This window comes from Callorhinus ursinus, unplaced genomic scaffold (assembly GCF_003265705.2).
Source record: "Callorhinus ursinus isolate GAN/ISIS: 27379988/994484 unplaced genomic scaffold, GSC_fseal_2.0 scaffold41, whole genome shotgun sequence".
In the NCBI taxonomy this organism is placed as follows: Eukaryota; Metazoa; Chordata; class Mammalia; order Carnivora; family Otariidae; genus Callorhinus; species Callorhinus ursinus.
In genome coordinates, this window is record NW_027397103.1 from 8,272,511 (window position 1) to 8,297,849 (window position 25,339).

Here is a 25,339-nt window from a genome sequence, read left to right on the forward strand (position 1 = left end):
AAGGGACTGGGCTGGCAGAGTGTTTATCCAGCAGATGACATCACTAGTGTTGATGGGGAAATCTCAGGCTGACTCTTCAAAGGTCACGTTCCAGGCATAGGTCAAAACTGTAATTAAGTCTCGGTTTGCTGTCATGGGGGGCATTTGGGGCTTGGTTTTTCCTTTTTAACACCCTTGTCTCCAGGGCCTGGGAAGTCAGAGTCGATGAGAGCAGCAAGGAGAAAAGGACCCAGAGAGGGGACTGATCTGCTCAGGGACACACAGAAAGGCAAAATCTGAGCCAGACTCAGGTTCTAGTTCTGCCAGTGCGTGATGTGGGACACAAAGGCAGAAGGAAATGTAGATAAAATTAAATTCCTTCTAACCTGAAGCCTGACAAATACTTGAGGCAGGTGGAATATAACGTTCCTCCAGGAAACTCCTGTCTTAACGCTAACGCTTTGCTAGAGGGAAAAACTACCTTAGCTTGACAATGGCAAGGCCTCCAGGATGCTGTGAGTCTTCTTCAGCATTGGAAAATCCTTTTGGAACGACCCTTGGCGTCAGTTTCCCCAACCCCAAAGTATATAATCCGTTGCCCTTCACAATCCTGGGGTAGCAGCTCTTTCCGCCCAGGGGTTCTGTCCCCATGCTTTTATAAAACCACCGTTTTTGCACCAAAGACCTCTCGAGAATTCTTTCTTGGCCGTCGGCTCCGGACCCCACCAAACACACCAACATTCCACAACACAGCACTGGGCACATACAAGTCCCAGAGTGTCAGAAGGCGGGAGCTTCTTTGTGCCCAGTTCCTCAGCATGCTTGTCGATAATTGTGAGGCCTCAGCAGGCACCTACCCAGCCCAGCAAGGGTGGGACACTGGCCCAGGAGTGCACAGGCCAGAGGGGATGTGCAAGTCCATCCAGAGCTCTATGAAAATGAAACCCCCAGAGGGCTCCCACCAGCTGCCTCTGTCTAGCAATAAAAAACAATACAGAAGGCAAAAAAAATCCCTGAGATGTGGGAAGAACAGGGCCCTTCTCTGCCTGCCCTTCTCTGTGATGATTAATTTTGTATGTCAACTTGGCTGAGCCATGGTACCCAGATATTTGGTCAAACATTATTCTAGATCTTTCTGTGAAGGCTTCCCCCCCCAGGTGAGATTAACATTTCAATCAGTAGACTTTGAATAAAGCAGAATACTCTTTATAACACAGGTGGGCCTTGTCCAATCAGTTGAAGGCCTCAAAAGAAAAAACACTGTCGTCTCCTGAGGAAGAAGGAAATCCACCAGCAGATGCCACCCCCCCCCCAACTGAATTTGGACCTGCTAGCCTTAAAAACAGCACAAGCCAATTCCTGAATTGGATCTATACATCCCATTGTTTCTGTTTCTCCGGAGAATCTTAACTACCACATCCACCCAGTAAGGGTCTTTCCTTGTCCTTAGGCCTGTTCCTGCCACATCTAGAGGTAGGCTGGTCAGGGGCCAGCAGTCTCCTTTTCTGGAGAACAGGAACGCAGGCAGAGAGAGGTGGGAAGTCACATAGCTTGTAGGTTGTCTGGCTAGGTTCTAACTCCTCATGACCCGATCCCAAAGTCCAAGCTTTATCATTTTTTTAAAAACATTTTATTTTGAAATAATTTGAAACCCTGAGAAAATGTGCAAGATGAGTATAAAGAAGTCTCTTATGCCCTTCCCCCAGAATATTTTACCACATTGGTTCCTCATTCTCTCCACGTGGGAGAGAGGTCTCCCAGGACCCCGGGATCACAGCCTGAGCCAAAGGCAGACACTTAACCAACTGAGCTACCCAGGTGCCCCATCTCTCTCTCTTTTTTTAAAAAATAGACTTTGTATTTTAAAGTAAAATGAAGCAGAAGGCCTAGAGATTTCCCAGAGACCCCCTGCCCTCCTACGCACAGCCTCCCCCACTATCAACATCCCCTTCCCCCGGACTGGAACGTTTGTTAGAACTGATGAACCCATATTGACATGTCAAAATCGCCCAGACCCCTTTCCTCCTAAATACTTCAATATGTATCCCCTAAGCACATGGATATCTTGTTACAGAAACACAGAGCAGTGATGTGATTTAGAACTTTAACCTTGATACAATGCTATCATTTCCTATAGCACTTATAAAGAATAGATCCTTATATTCAATTTTTAAATAGTTATTCTAATGCTGATCTTTATAGCCTCCTCCCCCCACCCCCACCCCCGCCCCCGTCTCCTCCCCACACCCCCACCCCCACCCCCGCCCCCGCCCCCACCCCGCTCTAGGATCATGTTTTCTGGAGTTGTCATGGGTCACAGACAGGATCCCTGGGAAGCACTGGGGAAGGGATGGTGTCATTTTGGGGGAAAGTTCCCTGTGTCCTAATGATCTGTCTTCTAAGTGTTTTGATGGTGCAAATTGACTAATTCCCTGGTTTGCGGCCCATTTAGTCTGCTCCTAGGGACACCCTATTTTATGACCAGCTCTTTAACTCTCTGGGGCTCAGGGGCTCAGGGCCTCCCAGCTGCCCCCTCGACCCTACCCCTCACAGGAAATTGTGTCCACCTGATGGGTCAGTGTTGTCTCATGGCTGATATTATTTCAAGGTCCCACCAACCCCAGTGCTATTCAGGGGACCATGATGTCTTCTATGGAGGGGGCCACTCGAGCTTCGTAGTGATGCTGGGTCTGCTCACTAGCCTATTCCTCATAGCCTCGGTAAAGGTGTCTTCTCTGCTTTTCCTTGGGAGATAATTTGATGGCTCTTCTGGCCTTATGTGGCATATCCACCCCCTCAAGCCCACCTCTCTGACCTTTAAGCCCCACCTTCCCCCATCCTTCAGGCAATATTGTCATTCGGATCTCACTCAGCACAGCTCTTAACCTTTTCCATTTTTCTAGAAGCTCTGCTAGCAGCAAGCTTGCACCTTCTGGGCTCCTGGACTGCGTATGAAGTCCTGAATTCCAGGAGAGACTTCCAAATCAATAAACTCTTCCTCATCCGGTCTTACACAGCAGCCCCTTGATCAAGCACCCTTGGGTCCACTCCCACTCATACCCACCTGGCTTTTGTTGGTACACGCTGGCTGGGTTGTCCGGCCGTTTGGGGTACAGGTCCATCTTTCCCTTATTCGGCCCAGCATCCCTGGCTGGATTATTCTGGGACTTAACCCTAGTCCTACTCACCGGGCAGGAGGGGAAGTGGGTGCAGGTCATGGGGGCGGGGGATGATTTATAGATGAGAGGCCTCTGCAGGGTCTCCTTGTAAGGCGGGAGGTGCTAGTTTTTAACGGGAGGGGTGCAGCTCAGAGGGTTCAGAGGAATCGGGGGGCTCAAGCTCTTCGGGGCCTCCACCCCTTATGTCCCCCGGCTGTGTGTCAGAGTCCCATTCTTTCCCAGGCAGGGTCCTGACCCTAGTCCGCAGACCTGATTACCCACTGAGCGGGGGGCTATCGTCAAAATGACAGGTAATGGCAAGTGTTGGGGAGGATGTGGAGAACCCCCACTCATTGCTGGAGGTGGTGTGAGTGGTACAGTGCTACGGAACACAGTAGGGTGGGTCGTCATGGTTAAATACAGACTTATCATGTAAGCCAGCAATTCCACTCCTGGGTATATACACCCAAGAGAAATGAAAATATGTTTGCATAAAATCATATGCCAACATTCATAGCGTACTCTCATAATGGCCAAAAAGTGGTAACAGTCCAAACACCCACCAGTGGATGACTGGGAAATGACTGGGAAAACACAATGTGGTCTCTCCATTCGGTGGAATATTGTCCAGTAATAAGGGTTGAAGCACGGAGGTGGAAGCCGCAGCATGGACGCACCTTGAACACGTGAGGCTGACTTAAAGAAGCCGGACACAAAAGGACAAATATGGTGTGATCCCATTCGTATGAGTTGTCGATGACAGAGACAGAAGCAGATCGGTGGTGGCCAGGGATTAGGGGGGAAGGTGTGGTGGGAATGCAGAGTGACTGCTAATGGGATTCAGGTTTCTTTTGGGGCTGATGAAAATGATCTGGAATTAGGATAATGGGTGCCCCTGGTGACATGGCTCACCTGGTGAATATCGTAAATACGAACTTTGTGACTATCCCCACACCGCTGAGTTGTACACTTTAAAAAAGTCGAAATTCACAGTGTGTGAATTACATCTCAACTGCAGTGTTTTTTAATTTAAAATTAAATTGACAAATTAAAAAAAAAAACCATTGTGCGCATGCTGCATTTCTGGACTGGGTCCTCATTCCCCTCTGCCTTCTGGCTGCTGGAGATGGAGCCTCTTTGTGTGCTCTGGCACACAAGAAGGCCCCCTGGCTCTCTGCTTAGCTTGCAATTGCTGATGGATCACATTTAGATTTTCGTTATTTTTTAGCCCCTAAGGCTCTTGCTTCCTGGTAAGTTTTTTTTTTTTTTTAAGATTTTATTTATTTATTTGAGAGAGGGAAACAGAGACAGAGAGCACGAGCAGGAGGACCAGCAGAGGGAGAGGGAGAAGCAGACTCTTGGCTGAGCAGGGAGCCCGACATGGGGCTTGATCCCAGGACCCGGAGATCATGACCTGAGCTGAAGGCAGACACTTAACCAACTGAACCACCCAGGCGCCCCCTCCCCCAGTAAGTTTTAATACTGGCTGGGGTTACTCCCTCCTTGGAGCTCTTTTTTTTTTTAATTTTCTGAACTTTCCTTGGCACATGTATGTTTCCATAAGACCTTTAGTATCAGTTTGTCTAGTTCCGGGGAAAGTGCTTGTGGGCATTTTTGTGAGTATCTTTAGGATCATTAAATGTATAAATCAAGTTGGAACTGACATCTATCTAAGAGTGTGGCTATATCAGGAAGCCCTCAAAAGTGACAGTGGGGTACTATGTCCATGCAAGGGTAGCCATTGTCAGAGACCAAGGAGCTAGAGTAAAATAAATCCCCACTGGGATCAGCCCCACCCAGGTGACATGTCCTCCTTACTCCTACCTCCTGGGGCTACCCCATTTCCCACCATCTCACAATTCCCCTCATTCGAGTCACTTTAGGGGGGAGGCCTAGAGTCCGTGTCATGAAGATAGGAGTTACTGAATTGAGACCCACCACCAGTTCCTCCCAGGACGAGCAAGGCCAAGGCCGGGCCCCCACCTGCTGCTGGGTGCTTGGCGGGGCAGGTCTCTGCTGCCCACAAGTGTCTGCCCTGAGCTCTTGGAACTGGCCAACCCCAAAGGTGTAACTTGGGGTCCTGAGAGTCCCACCCCCGGATACGCAGGCAGTCAGGGAGGTGAGTCTAAGGAGACTTTATTAGCACCGTGTGCCCTTAGCATCAGATGGGGGCACACAGGAGGTGCGAGCCAGCTCGGCCTCTAAGCCTCCACCACCGTAGTCCCAGGGGAAGCAGAGGAACTGCTCTCCGGCATGGTCTCCCTCCCAGAGAGCAGCGCTAGAGAGGGGAGGGCTCCTCCTCACCCCCCCCCATCCTGCTTCCCTGCCCTGGGCTGTGTCCCCCAGTTCCTATGTGGAAACACTCTTCCTGGTGTGATGGTACGAGGAGGTGTGCTCTTTGGGAGGCGATGAGGTCTTGAGGGTGGCGTCCTCGTGAGTGGGATTCACGCCCTCATAAGAAGAGGCCAGAGGGATGCAAGAGGAGTGCAGCCTGGCAGGGGCTCTCAGAAGAACCTGACGGTGCTGACTTCTGGCCTCCAGAGCTGCCAGAAATACATTGTGGTTGATAAGCCCCCGGGTCTGAGGTACTGTGTTATAGCACCCTGGTGGCGCTCAGCCATGGGCCATGGAGAGTCAGGCTCGCTGAGACACGCAGGGGCTGGGGAGCAGGGGGTGGGAGTGCGTCCTGGCTCCTTCCCTTCTGTCTCCTCTGGCTCCTCCCTCGGGGCTGGACCGCCCACTCACCCACCCAACAGACGTTCACTGTGAATCCGCAGGGGTGCTGTCCCCGAGGCCCGCTGTGGGTGCCGGGCATCTGCTCCTCCCCGTGCCTGCCCTGTTGCCCGAGTTCCGGCTGTGATCTAGATCGTGCTGAAGGCGGGGCACATAAGGCATCTTCCCGCCGTGCTGATGGCTAGCAAGCCCTGAGCCTCGCCTGTGGCCACTGGAGCCCACATTCTGGGTCTGGCCCCCCGCTTTGTGGGTGTGAGTGCCATTGGCTGCAGTTGCCTCCCGACCTCTGATTCGGCCGCAGTGCTCTAATCTTCAAACCCACAGTCCAGTTGCGGCCCCTGCCTTCCGCTCCTCCAGACCATCCAGGGATTTAGATGGAATCCCTTTCTGCTTACGATTCTTGGACTATTTTGTTTTCCGTGCTGAGTCTTGACTACGGGGGACACTGTTGTTGGCCCAGAGGTCAGGAGTGCCTCTTACAAGGAGCCGGTGCATTTGCCCTGGAGGGCAGAGAGAAGCAGGCTGAGCACTGTTGTTTGGGCACTGGCTCACGTTCAGCCTCTGGGGATGGAGAATCCCACTGGCGATGTTCCATCAGGTCAGGAGAGAAGAAAAGAGCCTAGTAAAAATTCAGGAAGGCAAACAGGGCATGGCCTCGAGATACGCACATGGGGAGTGAGCACAACAGGAAGGGGAAAGAAAATCAGGCTCTAGTGAACAGGCATTCAGTCAGGTGTCCCACGAGAGGGACTGCATGGTACGCGTGGCCCCACTCCCTCTGTCTGTGACAAACAACACCAGCCAATCTGGGCAGGCTCTCCTGCCAGTGGCTGAGCTCAGAGAGCTCCTCAGCAGGAGATGTGAGCTGGTGTGGAAGGGCAGAGAAGTCAGGAAGGAGGACATTCTCAGCAGGGGCAGGATGCAGTGTGGGATGTACCCGTCTCTGTCTGAGAGCAGAGTCATGGCAGGGAGGCTGGAAAAGCAGGCTGCTGCCAGCCCATGGACCCTGGATTCTGATGCGTGGCCACAGGAGGGAGGCGAGTCTGCGAGGTGGCCAGTGCCCACCTGATACAAGGGGGTATCAGCCAGGCTGGCTACACAGAGCAGGAGGAGAGCACGGAGTGGGGAGGCAGGGATATCAGATGGGAGGCTGGACAGAGTGGTTGGATCAATCTCTCACACGTGCATGTGCACACGCGCACACGCGCGCGCACACACACACATCTGGCAGGTGACCCTGAGTCTCCTCATGCCGAGGGTTGGTGTCCTTCTGTCCGTCTGGTACAAACGTGGACTCTCTGGCCTTCACACATCAGGCTGGGGGAAGGTTAGAGAAGAAGTGGGTTAGCCCTAACCTTCCTGGCGAAGCTGAGACCACAGGGACAGCCAGCACATGGGGCAGGGGGCACACGTGGGGCCATGGCTGGGCCTGCCCGTTTGGCTGGAGTCATGGCCCTCCCCTGAGCCCACTGCCCCCAACGAAGCGTGCCCTGCTGCACCATAGTTCTCTTACCTTCACTGGCCATGGCTGGATGGGGCTGCCGTCCCTGCTCATGCAGCACAGGGCAGACATGTAGGCGGCGGCTTCCTTGGCCAGCAGGTCCCAGCGGGCATTGTGGCCGAGGTTGCCTGTCGGGTCAGCTGGATCCAGGATGATGGGCCTGCAATTGCCACTGGAGTCAGGCTTATTCCTGGTAATATCGGGGTGTCCTCCTGAGAGACTGGTTGAACTAGTCTCCTCCCTCACCCAATACTCTGCGCCGGCCACTTCTCCCTTCTACAACCAGGGTAGACGTCACTAATCAATCACTGTGTTCCTTTGGGCCACACCCCTTCAGCAGGTAGCTGGCATTGGTAACAAATCATGGTACCGGTCCTACCACTCTCCCTTCCTACATCTGTGGCAGATGGGACCACCTCAGAGTCTTTTTCAACATACCATGCTAAGTGGCCATTACCCACGGACTGGGGATGCATCACGAATTTGTGAAAGCTTCTCTGCTTTCTCTGCACCATTTGAGAGGGAGGCAAAATCCCAAAGAATAAGACATGCTTACGTTACCTGGTGGGTTTACAGGTAGGGCTGCCAGATTTAACAAATACAAATAGAGGATGCCCAGTTAAATTTGAGTTTTGGATAAACATAAGTATATCCCCAATGCTGCATGGGACATACTTATCCTAAAAAGCGATTCATTGTTTATCTGAAATTCAAACTTGACTTGGAGCCTTGCACTTCATCTGGCAACCCTATTTATGGGGGACAAGGAAACGGATCGCCTGTCCCTCAGGTGCTAAGGACGTCCCTGTTAGAAAGGAGCTCAGTCTTAGGAAGAGGAGTTTGCTGTCCCTGGTCTGTGCCCTCCAGATGTGGGAGAGCGAGCAACCCCATCTTTGAGACTCTGTGACGGTGAGGGTGGGCCAGAACCTGGGCTGGAGAAGCTTCCAGTTCAGGAAGTCTCTGACAGTCTTGTCCTTGTTGCTGTAGTTGACGGTCCAGTAGACACAGAGCTGGCGGTACTGGCTGACCAGCTCTAGGACGGTGCGGAAGCCCTGGGCCATGTTGAATTGGGCGTCCCGGCTGCCCTGCTCCCAAGCATACACTGTCAGGAGTTCCAGCCCGTGCTGGGGGGGCAGGGAGCCTTTCCCCTTGGGCATCTTGTTGCACTGGGGAGTAACAGGAAAGAGGATGTGTCGGTTCACACTGGCAATGAAGAGGGGCAGGAGGGGCCCCTTCCAGAGCTGGCAAGCCCACCCCCAAATTTTACTGAGCACCTCCATGTGTCAGATGCCTGGCCGTGCATTATCCCCTCAAATCCTGTGACCTAGCCCAATTTTCCAGAGAAGCCAACTGAGGTCCCATGGGCTAGGAAGTACCTCTCCTTCTGCTCCACCAACCCAGGGTTCTGGCCAGGGCTGGGCCCTGCCCCCACCCAGGACCTCAGTGGGGCGGCCCTGTCCTCACACCGCACCTGCCGGTACCAGTGTTTCACCAGTCGGATCAGACTCTTCAGCTTGGTGGGCCGAGAGACGATGAAGTCCCGCTGCAGCTCCGTGAAGCAGGTGGAGTACTCGCCTGCGTGGTTGTAGCTGTGGATGAGGTCGACGTAGACTTGAGACGGGGGCCTGTAGCCGGGGATCACCTGGCCTGGAGAAAGGGAGGAGGCCACCATCAGTTCATTCCCCAGAGTCCCGCTGGGGCCAACTGAGCAAGGACTTCCAGGATCTCCTACTTGGGCATTTCCCTAATGGCTGGGCTGGGACCCACTGGGGGAGTGGGGAGCCACAGGATGATTTTAGTTGAAGCACAGACATGGCATGACCCAGAGTTAAAATATCTTATGTTCCTTCCTGCCCCCTTTCAACCCTTCCATTTGCCTGTCATGAAGAAAGTCTCAGCTGGGAGCTAACTCATCTCTAACGGCTCTTGGCTGCTTGCTCATCCCTCTCTAACAAAGGGAGAGCTTTGGTCTCAGAGCCTCCGGTAAGAAATAGGACCGTAGGTGGTGAGCTGACGTCACCCTCTGGTTTCATTGCCCTTAAAGGCATTCCTTGATATTCAAACTCTTGCTTTCTGAAGAACGATGTAGATTCAGATACATTTCTGGATGAATCCCTTCCTTGTCACTTGTTTTCCCAACCTTGGGAACCACATACATTCAGATACAGGGGACGTCCTCACTCTGCAAACTCCCCTATGCAAACTCAGAACTGAATAGATACAAAGAGATCTGTGTCTGTTTTGTTTAGGGATTTATCCTCAGTGCCTGGAGAACACTGGGCACATGCTCGGTGAATTTATTGAACTCATGGATCCTACGGATCTGTGGCAGGTGGAGGAGAACCACGCACAAGTACTCAAAGCTGGGGATGCACGGCGACACCCCAATGCCCACATCGTCAGGGGATGACACTGGCGCTCGAGGCAGCGAAGTCCCTCACCCAAGGTCATCCATCATGTTGGTACAACTGCTGAGACTAGGGCCCAGCCCAGAGCCACTGTGAGACCACGTAGCACTGTTGGGTGAATTAGACAAAGGTACCCTTTTCTCCACTTTGCAGGAGAATGGTGATAAACATACACGGGTACAAGGCCTACAAGGTGAACAGCTGTGCTCTGGTTGTGCACCGCACAACCTCAAAAACTGTCCCTGGCAGCCCGGCCCCCACTTTTCCCCCCTCTCAGGACTATGCCTGGGTACCTCACCTAAGGCGTTAAAGGCTGGCAGCACGTCAAAGTCCACACTCTGGTCCAGCATCGTCTGGGACGTCAGGGAGAAACTCAGTACACGGGAATTCTCCCACTTGGGGATCTCGAACTTCACCTCGAACTGCATCTCCTGCTGACATGCCTCCAGCTGGGCTCGGATCTCTGAGATGATCTCAGCCCGCCTGTTCCCTTGCTCCGTGAACTGGCTGAAGCAGCTGAGGAACACCACTAGATCCGCATCCGAGCAGCCCTGCAGAGCTGTGCCTTTGGCTAAAGAGCCGCCCTGGGGAGGACACAGAGGTGGCTTAACCCCTGAAGGACTCCGGCTAGAGTCTGTGGGTTAGGAACTTGCTGTCTGACCTTGGCAAGTCACCTAACCTCTCTGTTTTACCTCTTCAATATGGGGTTAACACATAGTATGATTATGAGAAAAAGAAATGTGCAAGACATAAGTTTAAACCCTTCAACAAATGTAAACTTTCTCATTCCATCAAGTTTGGGGGTCTGGGGGCTGGGAGAGATTTGAGAGATTTTGTTTTTTTGTTCTTTTTGACCTGGTGGTTCTCAAGCCTGTCTGCATCAGGGGAGTTTTAAAAAATGACTGATGTCTGGCTCCTATGCCCCTGAGACTGTGATTTAATTGGCCTGGGAGGGGGACTGGGTATCAGTATAATTTTTTAAATGATTCTAAGTGAGGCCATGGTTGACAACCAGTGAACCAGGTTATCATCTTCAAGTGTCATGGATGAGGAAGGTAAGGATCAGAGAGGAGAGAGTATTTGCCTGAGGTCACACAACAAATCACCAGGCCTGGGAATTTTCACTGGCTGACTCTATGCTGATAATCTTCTGGAGCTGACCTGGGCCTCACTTGTGACTTCAATTGTGGACTGAGGTTGTATCTGATATAGTGGATAATGTGACTTTTTATACACCACCAGCATCCCTCTACCTTCTGGATAATGTGACTTTTTATACACCACCAGCATCCCTCTACCTTCTGGATAATGTGACTTTTTATACACCACCAGCATCCCTCTACCTTCTGGGATCAGCATCTTGGTTTTCTTTGGGGGAATCACTCCTCCCCCACACTCAGGTCCATGTGCAGCTGACTCCATCATATGAGCCAGGCTTGGCCAGTCAGAGCATGATTTTCTCCCTAGCCCCACGGATTAGTTTGGGGATGGGTATAAACCCGAGTCAGGCCAATGAAACTCAATTCCAAGACTTTCTATGTGAACTTTAAGAAAACAGAATGCCTCTTTCTGGAAGTTTAGAGATGCCAAAGACCATCATATGGAAAGGTCCTGTCCAAAACAGAAGATGGCAGAGCCAAGAGCTGGGATGAAAATCTGAGTCCTGATGACCCTGCATGGGCTCCTAGATCTAGCTGTACCCGATGGTAGATCTACTCCAGGGCTTTCCATTTGCATCAGCCAATATATTTCTTTTGTTCCACCTTTTAAGTTGGTTGTCATAAGCAACCAAAACAGATGTGTTGGACACATCTGGGTCCTCTCTCTGCCATCCACTCACAACCACATTTTGGTTTCTCTTCTACACCTGGCCTTGTGCTGATTGTCATAAGGATGACAGAAGTGGGTCAGGCCTGGCCCTGGTCTGGGAAAGATCACCAGCCTGCAGGACCCTCCTTGCCCATAGCTCTCTGGGGACTTACCTTGACCACCTTGAGCACTTTGATAGCAGAATTCCGGAAGCAGTTTTCTCTCAGGAATGAGCAAATGGTATCAATGGCCTTGTTCACCTGAGCCAAGAACTGGCGGTTGGGCTGGAGAAATTCACTGATGAACTTGTCGAGGTCCCCAGCTGGGGTTTGGTAAAGGAGAGCAGGCTATGGAAAGAATCCGGGTAGGGCCAGCTTGAGACAGGATTCCCTAGGAACGCCCCGGCCCTGACTCCTGATATCCTGAGCGGATGAGACTTTCACTATCCCCATAACCTTTCTCTTTCTCAGCTGGTTGGTAGGTCTCTGTGGTAGCATCAGCAGGACCTGATTTCCAGTTCTGGTTCCACCACCAACACACAGCCTTGGTCTCCCCACTTTGAATGGGGGCAAGAACAAGGCCCATGCCTCACCAGATTGTATTATTAAGCACTGGTTACGAGATCCTGCTGAAAAATAGCAAATGCAATAAAATCATGTCCCTTTGGGGGCTGGCTATCATCTTAAGTGGGGTCCCCTAGAAGCAGAGCCCGTGATGGGGATTCCTGTGCATGGATTAACTGGGGGCAGTGCCTGCCTGCAGGAGAAGGGGGGTGATGGAAGTAGGGAGGGCCGGGGAAGGAGCTAAGTAAGGCTCCAGCTGGAAAAAGCTTTTTCCTGATCCCACAGGGAACGCTGGACTAAGAACTCCATCACAGAGCTGGTCTCGCCTTCAAACAAGGGTGGGCCTTTTGTACCCCATGTCACTCAAGCATTGGCTGGGGCCAAACAACCTGTGTCTCAGCTGTAAGCCATCAGTAGCGAACACTCCTAGCAGCTGAGGATGTGTGCACCAGCAGGGAAAGGCGAGCTGGAAGGGGGCCCCAACAGCATCTGCCACCCCAGGGACTCCTCTCTTACCATCACATCCCAGGGCTGCACAGACGGCCCTTCTCCACTCTTAAAGCAGGCCTGAGTCCCCAGAATTGCTGCTTCCTGGGCCAACAGCTCCCAGCTGCCCTGGCCCACATTCCAGGTGGGGTCGGCAGGATCCAGGACCAGGGGCCTGGGGGCAGAGTGGATGCGCGGGCAGGTGAGGGAGGTGGGAATCAGTGAAGGAGCAGGGAGGTGGAAGGGACTAGGAAAGGGTGTGGGAGCTGGGGAGAAGGAGAAGAGTGTCAGGACCTTAGGGTTGGCCCAATCTCTCCCAAGCACAGTAGGGTTCCTGTCTGGCTGCCTCAGGCAGGAAGGTATTGGGTGGTCCCTTAATTTCAGAAATGATATGTTATTGTGTTAATGAAACTGGCCCTGGCTTATCTGGGGGCTCCACGTGTCCGTGCTTCCTCAGTAAAGAGTCCAGAAGGAAGCAGAGTGAGGAGTGGGGTTGGGGCACCCAGAGCCCACCCTGCACCCCTCCTGGACACAATGATGACTCTAGGGTGACAGTGGGGGAGGAGAGGGATGATGCAGGGAAGGCAATGGGCAAGTGGGTCTGCACCTCTTTTTCTGAAGTTGGCCAAGAAGCTGTGTTCTGATATCAGGGTCCTCAAAGCCATAGTTGACTGTCCAGTAGACACAGAGCTGCTGGTGCCGCTGGACAAGCTCTAGGACGGTCTTTAGGCCTTCGGCCATTTTGAAAGAATCTTTCCCACAGCCTTGCTCCCAGGCGAATATGGTCAGCAGCTCCAGGGCGTAGACGGGGGGCAGAGAGGCACAGGCTGGTTGCTGTCCTTTGTTCTGAGCTGCAACCTATGTCACCCAAAGCCAATCAAAGAATGAGTGGATGTGAGCACCTACTATGTGCTAAGCATGGCCTTATGTACTCGGAGAGGGAGGGGAATAGAAAAACAAAACCACAGAAAAAATAGAACCCTTCTCATTTTACAGGTGGATAAACGGAGGTCCGGGGTGGGGTAGTGACTTGTCCGAAGTCACACAATGACCTGAGACTAAGAATCTCAGACTTGATCTCCGCCTGGAGTCTCTCCTCAAAGGTGTACAGGATGGGGGGCTGCAATATATTCAAGCTTGGTATGCCGACATCTGTCGCAACAGTGACGTTAGCAGCAGTGGGTGCTCAGTAGATGTTTGTTGAATGAGTACATGATTGCGAGTGCATTCAGATTAGTGTTTAGTGGGGGCGCTCTGGAGGATGTTCAGGGTTTATTTAGTACAACTTACGCAGAGGACAGTGATGGCGGAACAGCATGAGCTAGGGCTGCGGGTGGGCAAGAACAGGGAAAGCATTAGCAGTGTGAGGATGGAGGAGAAACTGATGAGCTAGAGAGGGATGGTGAACCCCAGCCACAGGAAATGAACACTTGGGGCCTGATGGAGGAGGTGGTCCTTCTACTTGGGATGGCCAATAAGAAGCGAAGGAAGGGAGAGGTCTGCCTAGGAGAGGAGCTGATTGGCTGAGGCAGTTGCCATGACAGCAGCTGCTTCCTGGGAGAAGCTAGGGGGTATGGCAGCCTCACCTGACGGTACCAGTGCTTCACTAGCAGGATCAGGTTTTTCAGCTTGGTTGGGCGATTGTTCACGAAGTTCCTCCGCAGGTCTGAGAAGCAGGCCGCGTGCTCGCCCCTCTGGCAGCCGCTGTTGAGGAGGGTCGAGTAGACCTGGGGCGCAGGTTTGGCGCCAGGGCAGAGCTGCCCTGTGGAAATTTGAAATACTCTGAGCGCAGAGCTCTAACGAAGACATCTGCATGTCCCAGCCTAGCCACTCACCAGCCTTTATTAATATTTGAACGTTAATTACATAGCACTGCAATCAATAATACACAATCTACAACGTAGAATAGCAATCGGAACTTTTTTTTTTTTTAAGCACCAAATATGTGCTGGGTGCTTTTCAGTAATTTTCACTCATCCACCCAATAACTCTTCAAGGTGGGTGATCTTGACCCCAGGCAAGCTATGTAGCATAGCAGTTAAGGGAATTAGACTCCAAGGCACAGGCTGGAGGTGGCCCTCACCCACAGCATCAAAGACGGGCAGGAGGGTCACATCCATCCAGCTTCCTAGGGCCGTGGACACCAGCTGGAACTGCAAAGCCCCGGGCACGGTCCGCTCAGGAAACTTGAGGCTCAGGCCGGGGACTGGGTCCTGCCACCGGGATTCCAGCTGTGCCTGCATCTCATTAAGGATCTCCGGGCGGTGGGCCCTTTGGTCCTTGTAGTCTTTGAAGCAGTTGAGGAAAATGATGAGTTCGGCATCAGAGCCGCCCCTCAGGTCTGTGCCCCGGCCAAACGAGCCCCCCTGCAGAGGAAGGACCATCTCAGACCCGCGAGTGTCCCTGAGCTCAGGCGTCAGACTCTGACCCCAACGGCTGCCCCGCCCCCCGCCCCTGCAGCCCAGACACTACTGGGCATCTCACTGATGCTGGGTCCTGGGGCACCACGACAGAGGCAGTGACCTCTGACTCTTAGAAGCCTGGCAGAGTCTGACTATACCTGTCTGCACTTGCCCTCTGACCCCCAGGGCCCTGCACAAAGTCAGACCAGCGTGCAGCAACAGAGAACGGGGGATGCAGTGAATGGGGGTCAGAGATTAAAGATTTTAGCCAAACATCTGCAGCACCTACTGATTGCACATATGGACCACAGGTTGCAAATTGAGGTCCCAGGGCCAGATGGGGCCTGCAGATGTGCTCTGTTGGCCTGTTTCAATCAACCAACCAATCCATCCATCCATTCATTCATTCAACACATTTATGAGCACTCACATGTACCAAGATACGGGAGTACATAAAAGGTACCTGCTCTCCTGGAACTTATATTCTAGCAAGGGGAGAGGAGTGAGGGACAGTCAGCAGACAAAAGCCCTCAGAAAGTGCTAAGTGCTGTGTGGAGGCACATCAATCAGGAAGGGGACCGGGGATGGAAGAGAGGTTGCAGTTGTAAATTGAGCAGTCAGGCCTCCGTGAGAAGGGGACTTGGGTCCCAGACTTAAAGGAGGGGAGGGAGCCAAGTGGATGGGGGAAGAGCCTTCCAGAAAGAGACACCAGCCAGTGCGGACTGTGCCTGGTGAGTTCAAGAAGCAGCCAGGAGGCCAGGATGGAGTAAGTGAAGGTCAGAGCAAGACCAGGAGCAAATCCTACGGGCCTTGAGGCCATTGTACTTGGTGAAACCACAGAGGATTTTGAGCAGAGGATGGAAGTGGTCTGATTAGGGTAAGAGCGGCTTAAAAAACTATCACTAAACTTTTTTAAAAGCTGGCACTCAGATATATACCTCGGAGGGCAGCACACTCCCCTTCCATGGATGTCCACTTGCCTTGCTGGCCCCCCACTCCTTCCCCTCCTCACTGTGGTGCCCCAGGAAGTGCCCATCAGTGTCTCCACGCACCGACTCACCTTGCTGACTCTGGAGGCCTTGTAGACACAGTTCTCACGAAGGCAACCCAAGATGACATCGATGGCCTTGCCGATCTGCTTCTGGAACTGGGGGTTTGGTTTCAGGTGGTTCTGGATGAAGCGGTCCAGGTCCTTGGCGGCGATCTGAGACAGATCCAAGGCCGTCCCCAGTGTGGAAGGGGTGATGCAGGCAGCCCCCGAGGGGCCGGGAGCTGGGCCTGAGGGCTGCCTGCTCCCTGCCCCTGGGTGCACAGCATGGAGACTGCTGCTGTCCTCAGGGGTCCTCTGGGCAGAGTCTCGCTGGATGGGGTGGCCTAAACCTGAGCTCCCGGCACGTGGAAGGCCCTGGAAGTGTGTAGGAAGGAGTTGTCTTACAGGCATAGGAGTTTCTCCAGCCCTTCTCTCGCCAGCCCCCTCCCAATGGACAGTCAGGATGACTGAGACTACGAGCGGGGAAGTGGGGGGGCCACCGTAGCCCATATGGTGCCTTTGTGCAGATTAGAAGAGGGTGCCCTTACAGACGGGATCAATTCTAGAAAGGGCCCCTGTGCTGGGCGAACACGGTGTGGTAAGCGGACAATAACCCCGCGAGCACAGAGGTGTTCCTCCAAGCAGGCTCAGCTTGGTGAACAGGTTGTTTGCATGCCTGCAGCCCCCACTCCGCAACTCTGTCCCACACCCCACGGCCCCAGCGCCCGCTAGGCGCTCAGCAAACACTGAGCATGTGAATTAGGCGCGGCTTTACACCTAACAAGGATCCCCAAAGCCCCTCACTCACGGGCCCCTCCCAGGGCTGCACAGCCCTCCCTGCCGCCTGCAGGAAGCATGGGTGCTCATAGCAGGACTGTGCCTCCCGGGCCAGTAGATCCCAGCACCACACTGCTCCGTCCCCCACATCCCACGTGGGGTCAGCTGGGTCCAGGATCACAGGCCTGCAAATCCAGAGGGACAGGAAGGTTCCGGTTGGTACGGCGGTCAAGATCAGGGGCTCTGAGGTCAAGCAGACCTGGTTCCAATCCCCGTTCTTCTACTTTCTAGCTGTGTGACCTGGGGTAGATAACTTACCTCCTCTGAGCCTGTTTCCTTTTGTGCAAAATGGGGATGACAACAGTGCCTGCTTTCGTGGGCTGTTGTGGAGATTAAATTGGATCAATGGTCCTCAACTCTGGCTGCACATTAGAATCACAGGGTACGAGGATCTAGCCCCAGGGGCTCAAGAGTTACGGCCATGGCTTAGCTGTCTTATTCCTACGTGTGTATCCAACGGTGCACGCACACAGAGGTACACGTACAAGACGGTTCCTAACAGCCTTCTTGTAACAGCCCCGGGGCAGAAACAACCAAATGTCCATCATCAGCACAATGGGAAGCATACTGTGATAAATTCACACAATGGAACACTATTCAGCCACACAAAAAAATAAGCAACAATAACCAAGTACACACAACGATCCAGAAGGATCTCAAACACTTAACGTTGAGAAAGAGATGTCAAACACAAAAGTACATGCCGTGTGATTCCCTTTCGGTAAGATTTTAAAACAGACAGGATTGGAAGGGTAACAGCCGGAAGGGGTCACCTCTGGGATGTCCCTGATCGGGAGAGAGAAAGGGGAAGCTCCTGAGGTGCTGGAAATATTCTCCCTTGATATGGTGGTGGTTTCTTTTCTTTTCTTTCTTTCTTTTTTTTTTTTTTAAGATTTTATTTATTTGACAGAGACAGCGAGAGAGAGAACACAAGCAGGCTCTCCACTGAGCAGGGAGCCCGATGCGGGGCTCGATCCCAGGACCCTGAGATCATGACCTGAGCTGAAGGCAGACACTTAACCCACTGAGTCACCCAGGTGCCCCTGATGGTGGTTTCACAGGGACGTTCACTTTACAGAATGTCATCAAAATGTGCCCTTTGGATAGGTATGCTGTGTGTCACTAAAATGTTCACACGTACAATATGTTCACACAAGAAAAATCTTTTTAAAAACTGCCCCAAGAGGGGTGCCTGGGTGGCTCAGTGGGTTAAGCGTCTGCCTTCAGCTCAGGTCATGACCTCGGGGTCCTGGGATCGAGCCCCACATCAGGCTCCCTGCTCAGCAGGGAGTCTGCTTCTCCCTCTCCCTCTCCCTCTGCCCCTGCACCCCACTTGTGCTCTCTCTCAAATAAAAACAAAAACTGCCCCAAGTGATCGTAATTTCCCTCTGGGGCTGAATCCACGGAATGAGGAAGCCACGTGCAGTGAGTGCCTGGCTTTGGCCCCCACGCAGGCCCACCCAGTTTTATCGTTGTTAATTATCTCCCGAGGCCTCAAGCCCAGGAGAGTGGGTAGGGGGTGTGGGGAGGTACCTGGTTCTCTCAAGCTGCTGCCTCAAGAACTGGCTGACCGTAGCCTCCTCGAAGCCATAGTTGAGGGTCCAGAAAACACACAGGTGCTGATACTGCTGGATCAGGCCCAGGACGGTCCGGAGGCCTTGGGCCAGGCTGAAGGCATCCTTCCCACAGCCCTGCTCCCAGGCGAATATCGTCAGCAGCTCCAGGGCATAGGCCGGAGGAAGCATCTCCCTCCTCCCCTCCTGCTGGCACACCTGTAAGAGGGTAAAGGGGAGGGGAAGGAGAGAGCTCTCCACAGAACTTTGCTAGATCTCTCAGTCCCTGGGGCGTGGACCCCACAGGCTGAAGCCTGGGATGAGATGCTGTGTTCTAGAAGCAACCTGATCTTTCTCATCTGCCCTCACTCCTGGAGCTTCAGCAAAGTCACGGGCTCATATGAGATCCAAGCTCCTGGGAATGGGGAGCAGTCAGAGAGAGGCCAGTCGGTACTGTGAACCTGTTACTGATCCCCCAAATGAAAGCATGGCAGAACTTGCCCAGGGTCAGAGGGCAAGTCAGTGGCTGAGCAAGAACAGGAATCCAGGACCTCATCATCCTAGACTTGCTTTATGATGAGTGGTCCAACAGAAGGACCAAGCCATGTGCCCTGAGGTTTTGCGGGGCCTGATCTCTCATCTCTAGGCACAGGCTGGGCACCCCTTCCTCAATACCCAAGAGCCTATCCACAAACATGAATATTTTGGAGGGAGGGTGTTATTCCTGAGGCTGGGACGGGAGGTGTACAAACTCCACATTACTTCATACCATACATAAAATATTCCAAGTAGTTTCAAAGCCCTAACACCACAGGAAAAGAAAAATCTTAAAACCTTTTGAAAGGAAAGAATAATTTTTCTTACAGAAGAATAATTTTTAGAAAGTCAGGATAGGCAAAGCCTTCTTACACAAGACGCACAAAGCACAAATCACTTAAGAAAAAGATGAATGCACCTGATTACATTAAAATTCAAACATTATCTGTGACAAAAGACCTATGAACAAAGTGAAAGTACAAGCCTCGGACTAGGAGAATAGATTTGCATTATATCAACTCCCTAAGAATTAGCACCCAGACTATATAAAGAGCTCCAACAAACCAACAACAAGAAGACGGCTAACGCAGTAGAAAATAATAAGCAAATGACATGAACAGGCAATTCCCATAAAGAGACACATGAATGTCTGCGAAGCCTAAGAAAATATTCTTGCTGTCATGAAATCACAAATTCCGTCACGAGTGCCTGGAACAAGGACCCTTGGTGGTGGCCTCACCTGACTGTACCAATGCTTCACCAGCAGGATCAGGTTCTTCACCTTTGCCGAGCGAACATTCACAAAGTTCCTCCGCAGCTCTGAGAAGCAGGCCGAGTGCTCGCCGCCCTGGCAGCCACTTTTGAGAAGCGTCGAGTAGACCTGGGGCGCAGGTTTGACGTTGGAACTGAGCTGCCCTGGGGGTGTGAAGTGCTATGAGTCAGGAAGGGTTCTGAGGCACAGGATGGAGAAATTGGGGGGAATTTGGTGGCAGGGGGAGGAATCCACTAGCATGGGGGGTTTGGAGGATGAGAAAGAGAACCTGGAGCTTCTCAGGAGGCAGAGAGGAAAGCTCGAGACCAGAAGGAAGGGTCCCTTCCTTCCAAACCCAGGGCCAGGCTGAAGAAGAGCAGCCATATTCCAAGGTGGCTAAACAGGAATGATGCTTTGAGCTGAGTCAGGAGTACGTAGAATCTGACAGTTCTCCCCTCCCCGAGGCTCCCTCAGGCGGCACCAGAATACCACCATACATACCTTTAATTAATCGGTGCCATAGGGAAAGGAAACAAAGCTGGAGAAGTAAAAGGCAAAAGGTCCTGATGCCTTAGCAGTGATGGCTAATATTGTTTGAGTGCTCACGACACTCCAGGCAGGCACTGGGCTGAAAGTTTCACGTGAGTCCCCCATAGCCGCACCAAAACCTGATCAGGCAAGTGTTCCTCACCTCATTTCACAGCTGAGGACCTCGAGGCACAGTGAAGAAACTCAGTACTCTTTCTAAGGTTACCTAGCTGACAAGTGATGGAGACAGGATGGGAACCTAGAGCTGGCTGACTTTACGGTATGTGCCTTTCCCTCCACCTCTTCCCGTGGGCCCAGCCTGGGAAAAGTAAGCCTTCTCCGTAATTTCCCAGGTTCCTGACACCGCTTACTTGCTGTGTGACTTTGGGCGAGTTACTGTCCGTCTCTGTGCCTTAGCGTCGCTCTTGGTAAAAAGGAAGATACGACAGTGCAGGTCTCACAGGTTTGTTTGGAGGGATTAATGAGATAAAATATGTCAGGAGCTTGGAACAGTGAAGCATTTAATAAGGAGTAGCTATTAGGATTAATGTTTGCATATCCAGAGGGTGGGATGTACCAGACGGGGAGAGCGTGGCTGTCTTCCAGGACCTCATAACTGGATAAACTCAAGAGACCTATCTCCCAGGGCATCATGGTTAATAATAATAGTGGAGAATAATAATAATAATAAGAAGAAGAAGAGCAAGCACTCATATAGCCCCATCATGCGCCAGGCACCGTTCAAAATTCATCACATACCTTAATGCATACAGCCTTTCCAAAAACTCCGTAAGATGGATTAACTAGGGTCCCATTATTATTAACCTCATTTTACAAGTGTGGGCACAGGGGCACCTTATTATATTAAATCAAGGATGGATATATTATGAAGAGGAATGCAAAGATCACATTAATGGTTTTAAGATAAAAGACAAGACTTTGCAGAATTCTGGCCTTGTCCCCAGCCCCCTACTGCCGGGTGCATGCCCCTCTGCTTTCTCCTTTGGGGGTATTTATGGAAGGGCTGAGCAGCACTGTTCTAGGCAGTGGCTGAAGGAAACTCCCCAGTTGCTTGAGCGAGGGCGGGGCATCTGGACACCAAGACCACAGATCCAGGAGGAACTGGGCTTTCTTGGCCCAGACTCAGTATGTTCAGTGAGGAAACTGGAGCCCAGAGAGAGTTGCCCAGGCCACACATAAGGTCAGGGCAGGAAGCTCTGTCTGACTCCTAATGCTCTTGCCCCCAAGTCTGGAATGGGCCAGGCACCCCTCACCCAGAGCATCAAAGGCCGGCACCAAGCTAACATCCATCCAGTTTTCAAGGTCCGTGGATACCAGGCGGAACTGTAGGACCCCAGGCCTGTCCTGCTCAGGAAACACAAAGCTCAGACCGCGGATGGGTTTCTGACACCAGGGTTGTAGCAGGGTCCGCAGCTCGTTGAGGGTCTCTGTCCGGTGAACACTCTCGTCCTGGTAGCTCTTGAAGCAGTCAAGGAAGATGACAAGTTCAGAATCACAGCCACCCCTCAGCGCGGTGCCCCGGCCGGCGGAGCCTCCCTGCAGAGAAAGGGGAGACCATGTGCACACAGCAACCGGTATTTGGCGCCATGCAGAAATGCAGGTCGAGCACAGCCAGCTATGTTTTCGAGAAAAGCCATTTTCATTTGTAAATCCGTGATTTCTAAATGTTGTCAACCAACTTTGAACATTTTTGTGAGTTTAAAATTTTTTATTTATTTTTTTAACTGTGGGTGAAACAAATTCTGGTTTGCAGAACATGTTTGTGACCTTTGCCTGGGATTCAGTCCAGAGCTACGATATGACTTGCTGAATTTTCAGGACTTTTCTGACAGGTGTTTCTTTCTGCAAAGCTGTTGGCTGAGGACTTGGGAAGGAAACTCACACACGATCAGTCTCTCTGTGCCTGCAGCTCTGTCAAATGTCTGCCAACCTGTAAAATCTCACTTCCAGGCAATACCCCTGATGTGGTTTACTTGTGGTTACACGAGGCAGTGAGGCTCAGGGCGTGAAGTGAGTAACACAGCCAGGAAAAGACAAGAACCAGGGTTAGCCCTCCAGGGGCACCTCCCCCACCAAGCTGGGATTGCTAATTACCCCAGTGGTATCCCAGTTCCTTTGCGGCCAGCTCCTCACATCAGGGGCTGCCAACCAAGGGGGAACGGGGCAGAGCAAAGAGGAATATTGTAGACTGAACACTTTTGCACACGATCATCTCATTGAAGCTCCCAACAAGCCTGGGAGAAAGGTGACTCGTCATTTTCTCTCACTTTACAAAGGAGGGAATGGGGAAACGAAAGTGCAGGGAAGTTTGCTTACCAAAGCCCTGCCCAGAGAGGCAGCATCAAGTGCTTTGAATGCAGGAAGTCAATTCGGGGGGTTGGGCTCCAAGCCTACATTCTTCCTGCACCCCCTCCCCCATAGATTAATTCACTAAAAAATATGTCTATATTTTTTAGTGTCTAAACCTACCACAAAAGAAGAGAGGGTTATAAAGAAGACTTTTGCCACATTTGCTCTATTTATTCAACCTCTGTTTTCCTCCTTATGTGATTTGAAAAGAAATTCCAGCCACTGTGTCATTTCATCTGCATACGCTTTCATGGGCATCTCGAACATGGTGATCCCCAGTGAGGGGTGGTGACATTTGTCCCAGGGGACATTTGGCAATGCCGAGAGACAATTTTTGGTGGTCCTAGCTGGAGCAGGGGAGCCCCTTTATGTTGGCCCCGGGGGTGGGGGGTTCTTCTGACAGGACTGCAGAGGCCTGCCCCCCTTCCTTGCTTTCTGGTCCACCTAGAAGCCCCAGGCTCATCTTGCACATCTTATTCCAGCCCTGGAATCAGCCATTCTTCCAAGGAGCCCTTTCCACAGGGAGCAGCATCTCAAGACAGGAAAGGCAGCCCCTAGCCCTACCCACTTCACCACTGCCTCCTTCAAAGCCTGGAACGATCAGAAGGCCATAAGCTACATTCAACCACGAGAGCTGTTTCCAGGTTTTCCAGGGAAGCAAAGGATGCCAGAGCTTTAGAGATTCTTAAACTCTTGCTCCAAAGGAATTCTTCCTGTCCACCTCCAAGGCAGAAATCTGCCTCCACATTTCATAGGCTGCGAGTCTCTCCTTCTCCTTCCCCTTTCCTACCTCCCAAGCTAAGACTCAGCCCTAGGAAACCACTAGCTGCTCTGGGGTCATCCCCTGCTCATCCCTTCCCTGGCAAGCTCCAAGTCCCCTCTACCCCAGCCAGCTTCCCTCGCTGCATCCCTGGAGCCCCTGAGTTTGCGCTGAGGATATAGTAGGTGACGCCCATCTCCTCCGAGTCTGTGGGCAACCTGAGGTCACCAGGTCACCAGCGAAGCATTTAAGTGACAAAATGGGGCAGGGCTCACCCACACCCAGTCCCAGTTTCCCAAGTCATAAAACAGGGACAATAATCCCTAACCTCACTGAATGTGAGGATTAAGAGGGATGACTCCTTTAACGAGACAATGTTTATTGTTATTGGGTAGTTTCTCAGTAAATTAGGCTATTATGGCTATTATAGATTACTCTGTTTCTGCACCCTTAGGGTCAGGCATGGTGTGAGGACTGGAGTCTGTCTGGACCGGGTAAAGGACTGAGTGAGTCAATGAAAGAACCTGTGAGAGGCAGCCCACAGGAGCATAGATGCAAGAAATCAGACCACCTGGCTTTGAATCCTGGCTGGATTTCTTACAAGCTTGGACACATTATTGCGTCTCTGTACCTCAGTTTCCCATGTGTCAGGCGGGGTTAGTTGTCCCTACCCGGCCGGGCTGTGGTGTGCAGTCTATTTTCAGGGCACTTCGAACAGCACTGGCGCATAGCAAGAGGGCTGAATGAAAAGAGCTGATAGAAACCGTTGTGGTCCGCAAAGCCCGTGGTAATGCGCCGGCATCCTCCGAGGATTGTCCCTATTTCTAGGTGTCCCCACCTTCCCGCGGCGCCTACCTTGGCGATTTTCAGCACCCTCCAAGGCTGGGCAGCCGCGCGGCCCCCGGGCTCACGCAGGGAGGCTGCCAGGGCGCCCAGGGCGCGCCGCGCAGCCGCCAGGAACTCGGGGGACGGCTGCAGCCTGCGGGCCACCAGGTTGTCGAGCGCGGCGGCGGGGGTGAGGTACAGGTCCATGGCCGGCTCCGGGACCCTAGCGCGCCCCGGCTTCCCTCTCGCGCTCTGCGCGCTCCCCGGTGCCTGCAAAGCCTAGGCCTTGCCTCTGCGCCCGGAGGCCGGGGAGGGGGCGGCGCAGCTGCGCCAGCCTCCCCCCTCCCCCCTCCCCCCGCCCCCGCGTCCCTCCTTCCCAACTTCGCAGGCCTTCCACTCCCCTCCCGCTTTCAGTTTCATTTCTTTTCAGCAGTTCTGGGCTCTTGCAGCCGCTTTCCCTTTCCCTTCCCCGGCCTGGTTTCTTTTCCTCCGCCTCCCGGCTTCCAGTACTGGGCCCGCCTCCCCTGGACCCGCCCCCCGCCGCCAGCTCCAATGAACTGCACGCGCCTGAACAAAACGCCTCGGCCTCAGCAGGTGCACAGAGCACAAGCACTGGCACCGAGCCGCGGGCCCCGAGCATTTAAGAAACGTGCAGGATTTACGGGAGGACGTGGCTACACCAACTGAGCAGCCTGGAGGAGGTTCCCCCAAACAGAGAACCCCTGGCTGGCTCTCTGGCTGAAGGAGACATTCTAAACACCACCAGTAACAAAAAACACTTGCAGGACACATGTCCCTCCTGCTTTCCGTCCATCATCGCATTCAGTCCTTCCAACAACCAGGATGTAAGTGCTATTCTTATCATACGCATTTGATAGATGAGGAGGTTAAGGTACAGAGAATGGAGGCCCCTTGGCCCAGGTCACATACACAGCCAGAAAGTTGTCAGACTGGATTCAAACCCAGCGCAAGCTCTCAGTACTAGTGCTGTGTTCCTAGAGGAGCCAACTCCTCCTAAATAATGTATACATTTAATGCAATTCCAAAATGTTTAGAATACCATTGGTTAAACATATCGTTCTGGAGTCCGTCTGTAAGAATTAAGAATT

At 52.4% G+C, this 25,339-nt stretch overlaps 1 protein-coding gene across 2 annotated transcripts; it reads right to left on the reverse strand.

Annotated features, from left to right (window-relative positions):
• Window positions 1–5,257: 5,257 nt before the first annotated feature.
• Window positions 5,258–24,546, reverse strand: OAS3 (2'-5'-oligoadenylate synthetase 3). 2 transcript variants are annotated; one of them, XM_025889559.2, is made up of 16 exons: window positions 24,261–24,531; window positions 21,550–21,832; window positions 19,736–19,911; window positions 18,440–18,678; window positions 16,878–17,031; window positions 16,100–16,444; window positions 14,721–15,003; window positions 14,224–14,399; window positions 13,245–13,495; window positions 12,668–12,812; window positions 11,762–11,935; window positions 10,078–10,363; window positions 8,843–9,018; window positions 8,299–8,537; window positions 7,384–7,531; window positions 5,258–7,187 (listed from the first exon to the last, which is right to left on the reverse strand). In XM_025889559.2, the coding sequence occupies exons 1-16, from the start codon at window positions 24,435–24,437 to the stop codon at window positions 7,176–7,178; spliced, it is 3,264 nt and encodes a 1,087-aa protein (XP_025745344.1). In that variant the 5' UTR covers window positions 24,438–24,531; the 3' UTR covers window positions 5,258–7,175. The 2 variants fall into 2 exon arrangements, with proteins under 2 accessions (XP_025745344.1, XP_025745345.1); XM_025889560.2 differs by lacking the exons at window positions 5,258–7,187; window positions 7,384–7,531; window positions 8,299–8,537; window positions 8,843–9,018 and adding an exon at window positions 9,097–9,887 and having other exon boundaries at window positions 24,261–24,546.
• Window positions 24,547–25,339: the final 793 nt, after the last annotated feature.